The sequence below is a fragment of the Barbatula barbatula genome (assembly GCF_947034865.1).
Source record: "Barbatula barbatula genome assembly, chromosome: 24".
NCBI lineage: Eukaryota > Metazoa > Chordata > Actinopteri > Cypriniformes > Nemacheilidae > Barbatula > Barbatula barbatula.
In genome coordinates, this window is record NC_136787.1 from 5,532,387 (window position 1) to 5,546,653 (window position 14,267).

Consider the following 14,267-nt stretch of genomic DNA (forward strand, 5'->3'; position numbering starts at 1 on the left):
AGTTTTGAATGGTTACGGTTATGAGAATTTTTAGGGCTTTAATATCTTTGAAATTGTAACATGTTACATTGTTACACCTTGAAACCAAAATTTTGTGAGGGTCACCGAGTTGTATTTTTGGTCAGCATTATTTAAACATAATTCTAACACACCAGGTCTGCGGTCTAATAAACACCTTTAGTCATAACATTTTTGCTTTTCTGAATCTAATCTTGACGTCAAGGTGTCAAACGGTGTTGACCTTTGAAGCACGAAAGCGTCACACTAGTACACATCACACCTGAACATAACAGGTCAAGACCTCGCATTTAAAGGGACAGTTCACCCGAAAATAAAAATGATGACTCTTTCTTCTGAAAAACATTGATAACCAAACAACATTGACCTCCACAAAACCCCTAAAACATTTCTCAAAATATCTTCAAGTCCTTTTCAGACATGAATGACACGTGAGTGAATAAATGAAGGCAGAATTCATATTTTTGGGTGTTGCACTTATCAATAATAAGTCAACAAAGTGAAACATAATATCACCCGACATAAAAATCACAAAAGACAACACACGCCTCCGTCCGTCTTCAGCCTTTATTATCCATGTTGCTCAGTGGAAATTATGCATAAATACATACGAACACACATGTGAATGACTTGATACCACCACTGTAAACTGCCCGGTAAAGTAGACTCTTCTCCCCGTATAAAGACAGGCACATAAACTACTCAAAAAACAAGACTAATCTGTAACAAATGTACAAATATCTGAATTACAAAAAGGCAGCTGAATCGGTGGGTGGAGGGTATAAAATCTTTCTAGATAGAAATATAAGGGATGTTGCCCATCCACGATCATGCTATCAAGGTTATCTGTATTTTTGCAAATGATACGCTCGCTTTTCCAAGTGTGTCTGCGGCACGTGTATAATGTGGTTAACACCCAGGCTGGACTCTTGCATGGACTTTCTGTCTTTGATATTAAGGTGTAGGACCTCCAGTTTAACACTTATAGAGTGTTTTACATCCAGGGCAAAGACAACCCCAAAAACCATGACATAATGCTTTATATACACAAAAGCGCACGTTAGTTCATCTCAAGGCCCGCTGGTTGTGGGTTTGGTGTTTTTGATGAAGAAGAAATCAACATTATATTTCGCATTGCTTGTCAATCATCATCATCATCATCATCATCCAAAATCTGTGATGCGTTCTGGTTTGAAATAAAACTACAATTAGGTCTGTTCCTAAAATTTAGTGAGTGACTTCTCTGCCTGTCCCATACGTACGCAGCTGCCTCGTACGGCCAGAATTTTTAGCCTCGTAAAAGTGACCGATTTGGAACGCTCTACATGGGCAGCAGATTTGTGTCGTACAGATAGTGCTGAACACAGCAGACCCGATTCGCAATTCCCTGCGATACAGACGACACCAAAAAGGCGCATAACTATAAAATGCACGTATTTTTGGATAAACAATTTTGTATATAATCTTGATTACTTATTATTGATTAAGACGTATTCTGTACTGAACGCTTATTACGTTTTGACTGCGCTCATTGCAATGCACTATGGGACTGGCCTCTCTGCTTTGGAATTTGCTCAAAAGAAGGTCAGTTTCAACTGCAGAACCCCCTACGGAGCATCCCGCGTGTCGGACGCCACCTACGATGCCTTAAAATGCCGCAGAGGTAGGCAGCTCACTAGGTTTTGAATAGCTCGATGGTACATCGAGCGCCGCTCCATGCAGTTTTGAGTTGACATGACATGACAGCAGACGATTTTTTATGATTTTAGAAATCCGTCAATTCCAGAACTCTTAACTTCACAGACGCAAATAATTAAAACTGCCTGCTTGAATTACATCGAAGGACATCTGTGAGAAAACATCGAATCGCCTCAAAAAATACATGAGCACACCCATCTTAAGGCTTTAAAGTACAAACTGACATATCTCTTGCGAGCACACATTCAAACAGTCACGCACACACATACACGGTCCTAAGAAAACGATCTACGGACTAGGAAAACATGACTTCCAGTTACCCTACGATGCGTGACTAGATCTCTATCTAAAAAGGACAGATAACCCTATTTACTGACAAAGTGGATTTCTTGTGGTCCGTGAGAAGGTCTCAGACTTCCGAGCTGAGGTTCCTTCATTCTCTGCAGATATGCATCCTTACAGATAAGGACTCGACGTTTTTTCATGGCTCAATTTGTTACACCACTGTAACAGAGTTAGAGTAACAATGAAGTTTACACAACGGCCGTTCTGAACTGGGCTGTGGCCGGTGGTGCGTTTGCCGATCGGTAGCGTCTGAGGGATGATGGGATGTTTTCCCTGGATCATATCCTGCCTGTCTCCTGGTCCTTCTCCTCCAGCAGATGAATGAGCTGAGTGAAACTCTCCTTCACCGCGTCCATGTTCTCCACCATGCTGCCCTCCAGAATCCAGCTCTTGCCTCGTGCCAGCGGTTCCAGCTCAAAGAATTTCTTTATCTGAGGGTGTGAGAAAGAGACGGGGAGAAGGAAAGGCTTAACTGGGTGGATACAGAAGTATCGGTCTCATTTACATGTGCAAAATAGGGATGTTTGAGTTCAACTGACCCCGTCAGGTGCATTGCTTAAAGTGATAGTTCACCCAGAAATGATTCTTTCATCATTTACTCGCTCCCTTGTCATTTCAAACCTGTTCGTCTTACTTTCTTCCGCAGAACACAAAAGCAGCTAAATGGCACACATCCACTTGCATTGCTTTTGTGACCATGTAGTGAATGGGTGACGCTGCTGTTCGGTTACCAACTTCCTTGAAAACATCTCCTCTTTTGCTCTGCGCAAGAAAGAAAGTCACACTGGTTTGAAATGACAAAAGGACGAGTAAATGATGATAGAACTTTAATTTTGGGTGAACTGTCCCTTTATGGGGCATTCGGGCAATTCCAGGGTAATGGATGTGACATTTTTTCATATTCCTATTCTTAGAGAATGTATCTATTTACAATATATTGCATCATCTGTTAATATTGTCCTAAATCCCTATTAGAGCACAGTCGTCAGAAAAATATCAGTCACAAGTTTTCTATTTTAAAGGGGGAAATATCCACGTGTTGTGGATGCGACAAAAAAAGGATGCAAGTTTGTGAGAGACGACATTCTTTTTAGGATTTCTGTGAATTAAAATGTACAAACCAGCAACGATACCAACAAATGGAGAAGGGCTCTTTACAGAACATAGAGTAGTTATTTTGTTTACATTTTTTCACGTGCCCGTTTTATAAGGAAAAATATGGACCGTATGGATGTGACAATTTTGTTACCGATGTGACGGTTTACTTACCTGGCTATTTAAAACCAACTTTAACAGTGACTTCACATGGGTATATAAAGCACCAACTATTGACATCTGACCTATCAGTATAGCCAAAACCGTTGGTAAATCTTGATTCTTTCCATCTTAAACTTGACATTTGTATTGGAGTTGTCCATATACAAAACGTTTGTTATTAAAAATGTGAACAATGAACTCATCTGCTAATAAATATTTGGATTCCCAGAGTTAACATTGCTAGCGTAACATTATTATCCCCAAAGCTATTTTTATTCCTCATACTTAGGTTAAGTTCTGGAAATAGCATCGGAACCGATCCTTGATGCAATCTCAAGACAAACGTTCTTTATTCCCAGTTATTTCATGGATGTGTTTGCTCACTTTTTTAGCAAGCCAATTGACATGTTACAAACACAACATGACCAATTGATCTTGCAGACAGTTAATTTTGGCCAATAACAATAATAATACAAACCGCATGTTAAGAATGGTAAATATTTAATTTGTAACATGACGTCAAAAATCCCCATTTTTAAAACAATGTTACAGATATGTGATATCTGCCAAGAAATTCCAATGTATTAGCCAAGGGAATATGAGGACAGAGTTGTAGTACAAGCGCCAATCCTTTTCAACGGGACAGAAAGTGGAGGGGGGCTGGAATGCAGGCCCTCCAGTGATCAGCGTATGCTACGCTCGGTTATACGAAGCCAAACTCTGAGAAAACAGACGAAATTATGAAATATGCTCAAAGTGAAGGAGACAGGACAGGTATTTACTGCCTAAATATTAGCAGATAAAGCTAAGGTGAAATAGTGATGTCATATAAGTGATCAAAGTATGTTCTGAGATGAAGAATATTTCTGCTGATTATTTGCAGCTCTGCTGTGTTTTCAGAATTTCCACAGCAACAATGAAAGCAACAAACACTGAACATTTCAACAAGACATGAGTTATTTCCAAACCTGAAGCCCTTCGGTAAAGATCAAACTTTTCATTGTTGATCGCGAGGTCGAGTACCATGTCTCGCAATAGATTCATCTATAACGATAAAATCTCGACAGAGTGAAGCGGTTTCGATCCAGAAAAACCATAGTGACCTGCCCCAGCATCTAAACATCGAGCATCCAAAAATGTCCGCCCCTGTCAAAGCCATTTCCAAATTTATGCTTCCAGCCGAATCGTTGACCTCTGAACTTGGAGACTTAAAAGGCCCAGAATAAATACAGGCTAACCAGCACAGGTGCGAAAAGTGACTGATGAGATTATTTCAAATGCTGCGCTGATTTACCACGGGAACATTCTTGACACGCCGTATTTTCAGCATGTTTTGGCTACGTTTTTGGAAGCCTGTTTATTGTCTTGTCACCTGATTGGCTCATTTTTCAAACCTCCCTGCTGTGGAAAGAGCGTGAGCCACCCCACCAGGAACTCTCGGCCTCTTAATCCATCAGGTTTCGGCTCGCTCGCAGCGTTAAAAAATACGACATCAGTGTCACATCAATGCAAACGCTGAGCTGAACTGACGGGGTCCAAAAAAGCGAAATCGTACGCTTTCCTTTGAGAGTGCGAAGGAGAAGAAAAAATTAAATTAAATAATCCAACAAAACAAGCTTTGAGCCAAGGCTTTCCTATCATGCCAAGAATGTTGATTAAGATTTCCCTGTCTGGGACTACATCGCTACAAAATTACACAATCCTGCTGCTTCGAAGAGCAAGAACAAACTTGGATGGTGTAGCCGCGTTTGTCTATTGTTTTACTGCAAATCGCGGTTCAATTGTAACGGTTACAAAACACAGGGGTCTTGGACGGGCTGACGGTGACATTCGTGAAAATTGCTTCACAAAGATGACACAGATGGTTTGCTGGTCAGTCTGACGGCAGCAGCGGCTGATGCAGCACAAAGTATTTCATCTTCATACTGCGCACGTAATACCCAAAGGACTGGCACCGGACAAACCACAAGTAATAGACTGCATGTGTGGTCTCTGTTCAAGTGTAAAATATAATGCACCGTACAGTCCCATCATGGAAACTTTTTTCACAAGCTGGCGCTCCTACCAAACCAGATGGTTTGCAGTAAATTAGATCAGTTGGATTGAAAACAAGATTAGCTTGATCTGAAGTCGTCTCCGAAACGGAAAGTTTTGAAAACGTTTTACACAGTGGAAATGTCCAAATTCTGAAGAAACCATGACAGCAACTTCCATTTAATGTCAACTTTAAGGTTATGTTTGCTTGCTTTTAAGGTGCAATGTGTGATATTAAGGATCTATTGACAGAAATGCAATATAATATACATAACTGTGTCTTTAAAGGTTTATAAAGATCTTGCATAATGAAGCGTTATGTTTTCATTACCTTAGAATGATCTATTTCCGTATGCATATAGCGCAGGTGCCCTTGCATGGGATTCACCATGGTGTTGCCCCAAAAGGAAAAGAAATGCTCTACAGAGAGCCTTTTGTAAATATGTTATCTCCTTTGACAAAGAAGTGTAACATTTTGGTCCCGTGTCAGCCACCGTAGCGGAGACTTTAAGAATGGTGTTTTAAGAAATGCAAGTCCTGAGACGTCACATCTTTGAAGGTCCAAAACGCTGCTACATTCAATACGAAAGCTATTCCCGCGGCCCATAACGTTTGATGTCTTTTAAAGCGATTTGATCGGTCTGTCAAAGAAACTTGATGTTATTTGCAACGTTATAATCGGCAATCTCAGCCACATGCAGTCAGTCTGTGCACGCGAAATGTCGCGTTTCAAAATGCATCTAGTGCCCTTGAAAGTAACTAAAGGAAGAGTACTATAACAGATGAACTGTTGTCTTAGATAAGGGAAAAACTATGTTGTTTTCATTACGGCATTCATTATGTGTGTACAGCTATATTTACAAAAAATATAACTTGCTCTTCAAATGATCTTCCCTTCTAAGTGCGTGGGGTACATGAATGCGATTGTAATTTACCCAAAGATGCGATATTAGCGCTCAGTAGCTTGCAAAGATCAATTGATTATCTTTATAAGACACCAGTTGAAGACCCCTGCACTAGACTGTAGGCACAAAATTAAAGTCAACATGGAGTTGGACCCGAAACTCACTCTGCAACGACTGCTCGGGGAAATTTTTTTTTTTCTGTAACTATCAGATTTCGGCCAAAAAAGAAACCACACAGGAGTGGGAGTCATTCGTCTGGGATTGGGACTGGGCGGGATTTCTCCCCAGTTTTTTCGTGGGATTGGGTTTGGACGGGAATGTTTTGGGGGGAGTGGGACGGGAGAGGTTTGAAAATCTACTCCTGTGTCCCCTTCTAGGGTGGAGTGAGCTGTTGGTTGCAATTTGCAACCTCACCACTAGATGCCACAACATTTTCCAGAAATTTGTAATATTACTTTACTTTTAATTTATTTAGATACAAAGTTTTCTTTTCAACAAAAATAAACATTTTGTGGCAAAACACAAGCTGCACGTTACACACAGCGTTGCATATTATCTGACAAACATAATATCTGGAGTAGTTTTGGCCATGGTGACACCCGCCTGCACGTGTAAGTGCGCTGTGTGTGAGTTTTTTGACGGACAGCTGAATCTCAGGGAGGAATTTAAAAGGTGACATAATTAACGTCAGGCTTTCAGTTCTGCCTTACCGCATGATTTGGGCTCATACTGTCCCCTTTCTTAACCAAACCGTGCTTCAGCCCACCTCTTCCAACGAACATGAGTACATGAACGGTGCCTGAGCACAGTTGCGAGCACTCACGCTAGTCAATCGAAAACCAGCTTTAGGTGTCAAACTCGTCCGAGCGCGGTTCGTTTAGCCATTGAGAGAGAGTCTAAACAGACCAACTGAGGAAAACTTTTAACTCATTTAAAGACGTAAGTCATTTAATGAACAAAAAAAAGAAAAAATTAACAAGAAAAACTAATTCCTCAAACTCGTTGAAACATGTGACACGCAGAAAACCTTTTACTTCCGTTTGCGAAACTCAACTCTCAAAGCAACTCAAGCTCTGGTATGGCACAGTGTGAATAGCTCCTTAGTTAAGTGGATTAACTATTTGTTTTGGGGCTGAAATTTACTTTTAAAAAATTAAATAAAAGTTTACAAAATTGTACTTATTGTTTTTTTCAGTGTTGCAGTTTTTTTTTTACTTGTACCCAGATGAGTATATACAGTGCGTCGCCTATATAGTGGAATCCTCAAGGACCTGTAGAGAGCTCAAAAAGTTAACAGTTAAATAATCCCGACTGACTGTTCCACCTGGTTTCCTTCAAGACTATTTTGAATGTGAAGCCTTTCCGGTGTCAGTGGGACAAACCCTTAACTCAAACAAGCCATGACCAAACGTCTCCCTGCGACCTGACTACTGATGCCCCCGTGCAAATCCACAAGTTCCAGGTGAGGGGCCGTGAACAAGCCTTTTGGCCTGCACGCTTTCATCGGCTGCTTGCCCGGTCACACGGCAGATTTACAGTAACTCAATTTGCGTGGAGCTCGTCGGTTCACATCTGGACTTGCAACATGATAGAAAGAAGCTGGGACTGAGCCAATGAAATGCAGCGCTGCAGAACTGAAAGGTCTCGTATTCAGCTAGCCATCCAACCGCCGAGAGCTTGTCCTCCTGGCCTGTATGCGAGCGTGGATCGACCCTCACTCAAGGCACTTCTGGAAACACCCTCAAATAAAGAACGTAGACGAGAGACGAACATCCCCTCAGGCGCTGACAGGTGACCTGGCCCACATCAACAGAGCACTGAAACTATGATCAACAAATCCATCTGATATCCATCAGACTCTGAACTTCGTACTCATAACCACACACACCTGCAGTTTTTTTACTCCTAACAGAGAGACGTTTTCCAAGTTCTTCACCCAAATATGAAAATTATGTCATCATTCATTCTCCCTGTAGTTGTTTCAAACCATTATACAGTTCTTCGTATCCCTTTAAAGATATCCGTATGAATAATTTCAGGCTTGCTTGATCTCACAACCTTAATGTTGCAAGCATAAACTGAACTATATGAACACTGCAAAAACAGTAAAACCTTGAAATTAGTTCATCTTGTTGCCACTCGTCTCAATGGGGCACCTGAGATAAATCACCCAAAAATGAAACCAAACCTCTATGACCTTCTTTCTTCTGCTGAACACAAAAAATCTTTTGAAGAACGTTGGTACCCACACACCATTGGCCTCCATTGACTTCCATTGTATGAACCCAAAACCACTGAGACATTTCTCAAAATGTCTTCTTTTGTGTTCTGAATTAAAGAAAAGATTCATATAGGTTTTGAATGAACAAGGATTGTTTTTGGCTGAACTGTGCTTTTATGATCAGGTGTAAGGGCCAAAAAGCAACAGAATAAGCTAGACCCTAAGATATGGCCCAAGATGCACATCTCCCACCCCACGAAGCAGTTATTTTGCACAGCCCTCGACTGTGTTATTGTCCTGTGTTAACCCAGTCTCCTACCATAGCAAACCACAGCAGTTTCGCTGGCCCCTCTATTCACATGCTAAAGGCTGCACTCCCTTTCTGAAGATATTTCCTCATATTAATAAATGGAACACTATTTCAGGCAGGGCAACGAAGGCCCCGTCGCTGGGGATTCCTCAGCGCAGAAACATTCCTGACAAAGCAGCTCAGAACAAGAGCTTCGGCCAAAATCGCGTTCAAGTTTCAAAACAAAAAGTGCTGGCCAAGCAATACTGGGGTACACATGTGCACGCATCCGAGGTATACGTGTGTTGCTTGTCGTACCCAAACAAGGATGTCGTTCATTTACACGGGAACGAAATCTATCGTGATCTCCTGCTAACATTTTTACATATGGCGGAGTTGAAAAATCACAATATGCTCCCGTGCTACTGCCCCCGAACGGACATAACTCCCCGACTCACGTTGGCCGGCAGTTATGTAAGCATGTGCTTGAGTTACGGCGATGACTGAGGTTCTGCGTTCTCATAACTCACCGTCTCCAGAACATTAGGAACGTATTAAAAGGAGCTCAAGCCGCCCCCATGGATATCTTCAACAACACTTTACCTAAACATAATTTACCAGGACGTATCACTGGTTATTCATGGGAAATAATCCAATGTTTAATCCATGCTAGTCACTCGTGGACGCGGAGGAACAAACAAAAGCGCGAGACGAGATCTGCTGGTCAGATGCACAAATCTAATTGGTTAAAAAGAGCTAATTGGCAAAAGTAATAGTTGTCCATGAGGGCTGGGATTCAATTAGAGTGCACGTTGCTTCCCGAACGCCGTCTGGAGGGGTAAAAAAACTCCATTAGGAGATAAGCATGGTTGTGCTCCAGTGTAAAATGTGTACAGGTGATGTCACACACTTCCTGTGCACGTCCGCGTCTGACCTATTACAGTATTGGATGGGTTGAACCGTCTGTAGTGTACAGACGGCAGGCGTCTGATGCCAGACTGTGCGTGGCACATGTCTGCTCAGAGTGATGAAGCCTCGCCATCCCAACACTTTCAAAACGAGACGTTAACCCCGTATGAGCTTTGCACACCACAATGAACCATCTATGACTACTTTCCATCATTGTGTTGTAATTTCAATACAACCCAAGAATTTGGTCACTCGGTCCGCATCATCCCTCCGAGATCCGCCACCATATGGTCCCCAAGCAGACGGATGCTGGGCATCATGGCCATCAGACAGCCCTAGTCCACGTGGCAGCATCAGTGACCTCTCTCAGCAGAATGCCCCGAGTCGGGCTGCCAGCCGGTTGGCACAATAACGTCTGGCCAGCATGTTTCTTTCAAGGCCAGACAGAATACAGAGTCCAAGCAGCCAGACGTTCCACAACAGTTCAGGCTCCTTCAGGCGCACAAGATGGCCTTTGTCTCCCCGTCTCAAACGCATCTTTCAGGACAGGCGAGGAAAAATTCCTCCCCCCGAAAAAAACATTCAATTGATGGCGCCTGATGGCAATGAGGACTTCGAGGACTTTTCTCCCATGTATTTCAGGGATACACAACAAATTACTCAGGAGCGCTTATATAAAGCGCCGCAAGGTATGCTATACATTCGCTCAGCTAATCGCCCATAAAAACACATGGAGATAGAATTCCATTGTATAGCTGAATGATTTTTACTAAGAGAGCAATGTTCAGGAATGAGAGGATCTCTGAGTAAGCACGGTGTGAGAATGGCGGAGGACAAAAGCAAATGGAGAGGGTCAATGAGGACATGAGGTGAGCGCTTCGTTTTTCCGCTAGGTTATGCATTAGGGTTGTGAACCAGAGATAATATAGGTTTTTATACACATTTTATTAGAATTCGACTTTATTTGTATACTTCTTTATATCTTCCATCACGTTCATTTTTGTTTCATTTTTAGCAATTGTGTTGCAGTATATATACGGTATGTCATTTGTTTTATATGTATGCATGTATTATGTATTAATCATTTGATATCAATAATGAATTTAAATACTGTAATTTCAGATGATTAATTAATTATTATTATTCATTATTTTTAGATACTGTTTTATTTGATCTCAATCAACTTATTAATATTACAACAAATACCTTTTAGTAAACTCTTTGTGAACTGGGAACCGAATATATTTATTTTGATTTAGTTCCTTTAGGTTCCCAGTTCACAAAGAGTTTACTAAAATGTATATGTTATGACTAATAATTGTAGAAAATTTTAAAATTATAAATACATTTAATTCTAAAAAAAATAGGTTTCTGTTAATGGTTTATTAGTCTAGTATTTTTATTTAATACAAAGATAGCACAAAACTGTTTTAACACACCTTTTGCAAGAACTGTATTTAATTTATATCTGAAATGATCTCATCATCAAACAACAGACTTCTGAGTGTTTGTTTTCTCCAAAGAGTCATTGAATCAAACCCAGACAGACAGAGTTTTGTACAATTCCTATCCCTGCATATATCAGTGGAGAAAATAGATGTCATGTGAAACAGGTCCGGTATTATTTTCCGGATCTCGGTATCTGTGTGCCACTACCACTCGTGTTGGTTCTGTAAACATCCATCTCTATCAGTCATAACTCTATTAGAGCCAGATGTTATGGGTGCCCTGTCTACTTCCAGAGTCGTGGTAATTTTATTATTACTCTAAATCACAACCCAGTGAGATCAGCAGCGGCAAAAAGGGAGGGTGTGCGGTTCTTTTAAAGGTAAGACATTGACCCCTTCCATTACCGCATGGGGGGAGCAGCTTCCAAAGAGCAGATGGGGAGACGGGGGCAGTAAATTACCCCGGTGACTGTGGCTCTGCTGGGTAGAGTTTCAACTGCCGGGTTCCAAGATATGAGGACCAAAGAGCTCCAGGGTTACCATATATCAAAGATACAAGAGTCTTTCCTCTTGCATGAGGAAGGGATTTACCACATACGGACACACCTGTAATGGTCAAACCTCAGGATATGTTACCATGCAAACACTGTCAAACTACATATTTCTTCTGAAGAGTGTTTCTCAACTGCTGTGGTACAGCAGGGACAAAACAATACAGAATGCACATGATACAATGCAATAAAATCTCATTGATAATAAACAAATGAATCATCTCCAAAACACAAGAGAGCAAATTGTATTAAGTACCCACGATTGTTCATTTAGTTTTACCAATTTTCTGTATGTCTCTCATTTACCGTAAATGTGTGTGTTATATAGGCCTCTTATCTGGTTTTTAAAGATCGAAATGAGCGTGATCGAAGAGAAAAAAAACTCATATTGGTCGACCACTAGATATACAGTATGTCTAGTTTTGTGTTCGACAATTTATAGATTGGAGTTTAAGATTAATTTCACAGAAGATCTGGAAATATTTAATCTAGGGGCCCTATCGTACGCCCGAGTGTTTTTGCTAGTTTTAACCCGACGCAGATCTAATTTCCCCGCCCTGCGGCGCATTGTCTAAATAGCAAATGCATTTTATTGTTATTTAAATAGCGCCTTAGGATTATGCCCCTATAGGCGGTGCACAGCGCTCGTACATTCTGCTTATTACACACAGAGGAACGCGCAGAAGCACACAATAAGAGGTGTCTGCGCTTCTGAATTCCGCCGTGTAAATAGCGAATCCGCCATGGTGCGAGCGCAACTGGCTCTTAAAGGGAATGGAAGATCAAACTCTGATTGGTCTATTTTACATTACGCCCAAAAAACACCCACTACTCATTAAGAGAATCAGGACAACCCGTTTAGACCATTGCGGCCAGGCGCCCTGACCGTTTTCCCGACGCAAAAGTGGATTCGGCCACGGCCTGAGTTCAACTGCGCCGTGCGCTTTAAACCATACGCTTAGATTGTGAAAATAGATATTGATATTGACAATAATTGTGATATTACAATAAGTGTCATTATACCATAGTCTGTTAGAATACTCGATTCCGATTGGCTGGAAGGTGTGCATTAAAACAGTTTAAGCTCCGATCAGTTTGACGGAAATGTTCGTCATTTCTGAACATCAATAAGAGTTTTTATTTGCAAATGAGGGATAATCCATGGCTAGCCCAGTATTAAAGGATTTTAATGCACTTCGCGGGGGCAACCATGCGGAGGTTGTTGACCTGTAATGCATGGCTAGCCATGGAATATCACTTACATATTACCCTCAAGTTGTTCAACAATCCTAGGGCATCCGTTCATCTTCACAACACAAATTTAGAGGTTCGGGAGCTTTCTGAGTCCCGCCAGCAACGCAATTGACTTTCAAAGCGCAGAGCGTCAGTTACGTTGTTGTCGATCTTAATTTGCGTTGCGAAGATGAACGGATGTCCAAGGTTTGTCGAACGACTTGAGGGTAATTCATGGCAGAATATTTCGGTGGATTTCCCCTTTTAACTGTGAATTGGAGCCACAATGTTGACTTCTTTGCCTGTGATTTAATAGACGAACAGAGACAACACAAATAAAAACAATTAAGGATGAACTTAACTGATAGCATTATTGTCTTTCATATAGATCACAATAATATCCTTAAAATATAGCCGTGCAGTTAAAACCTGATATCGTGACGGCCTTAATATAGTTGCACTGCTGACAATTCGGAACTAAATTGTGAATCAAAAATTGTGACAAAGATACAAACCCTTAGAAGTTCTCTAAATAATGAGGCCCGTCAGGTTCCAGCACCTTCACATAATGAGAAAAAGAGAGCGAGACGGACAGCAGCAATCTTTCCCACAGCGAGTAACACGAGAGACCGTGGAAGGGGTGTAAAGCCAGACAGACACCCAGACAGTGGAGTGAGTGTGTGTGGAACGATTCTCCTGCTCATCAGACATTGGCCTTGGCACCCAGCACTAAAACCCGTGCCAATGTCGGCTGAGCGAATTCCGAGCCCCCGAGGAAAACAACAAACGGCTCTGTTGTGTGGACCCGGATCGCTGTGTGACCACAGGAGGGTGAGGAAGACTCAACTCGACTGGTCTCTCACATCACCTCCTGCATCAGACAGCAGTCTGCTTTTGTGTTAAGGGCCATCATTTCCCTTCTGAAGACATCTTTAATGCTGTGACAGATCAGATCCTCAGGAAACTGAACGCCTTGTTACATTTTATATCTCATTCTTGAAAATAACTTTTAGACACCTACGATTGTCCCCTCGAGCAACCTTCATTATTGCTTCTGGCCATCTTGGCTCAAGTTTGCACATATGAAGGAGAGAATTATGGGTAATATTCCATTTGGTTGTTGACATTGCCACACACAATAGTTCCCCAGTGTCACATTTTTTAACAGCTTGTATTGTTTTCACACTCATATAACTCAACAGGTACTAAATATACGTTTTTCGTCCCGTCTTTATAACGCTCAGAGGAAAGCACAGGCATTTGTTTTTCTAAGTATACAAAACACACCATTTAAAGCAGAACCTGCAAACTTGAGCAATTTAATGTAAAGATATTTGGGGGAAATTTCTAAGCGTAGGT

The 14,267-nt window shown here is 41.4% G+C and overlaps 1 protein-coding gene across 2 annotated transcripts in view; it reads right to left on the reverse strand.

The window, feature by feature from the left end:
- Positions 1 to 571: 571 nt before the first annotated feature.
- arl15b (ADP-ribosylation factor-like 15b) overlaps positions 572 to 14,267 on the reverse strand; it is a 44,516-nt gene continuing 30,820 nt past the window's right edge. For both annotated transcript variants that reach the window (XM_079449105.1, XM_079449106.1), the window contains one exon: positions 572 to 2,492. In XM_079449105.1, the coding sequence (XP_079305231.1) occupies positions 2,340 to 2,492 (153 nt within the window). In that variant the 3' untranslated portion in view covers positions 572 to 2,339. The remainder of the gene's footprint in view (positions 2,493 to 14,267) is intronic.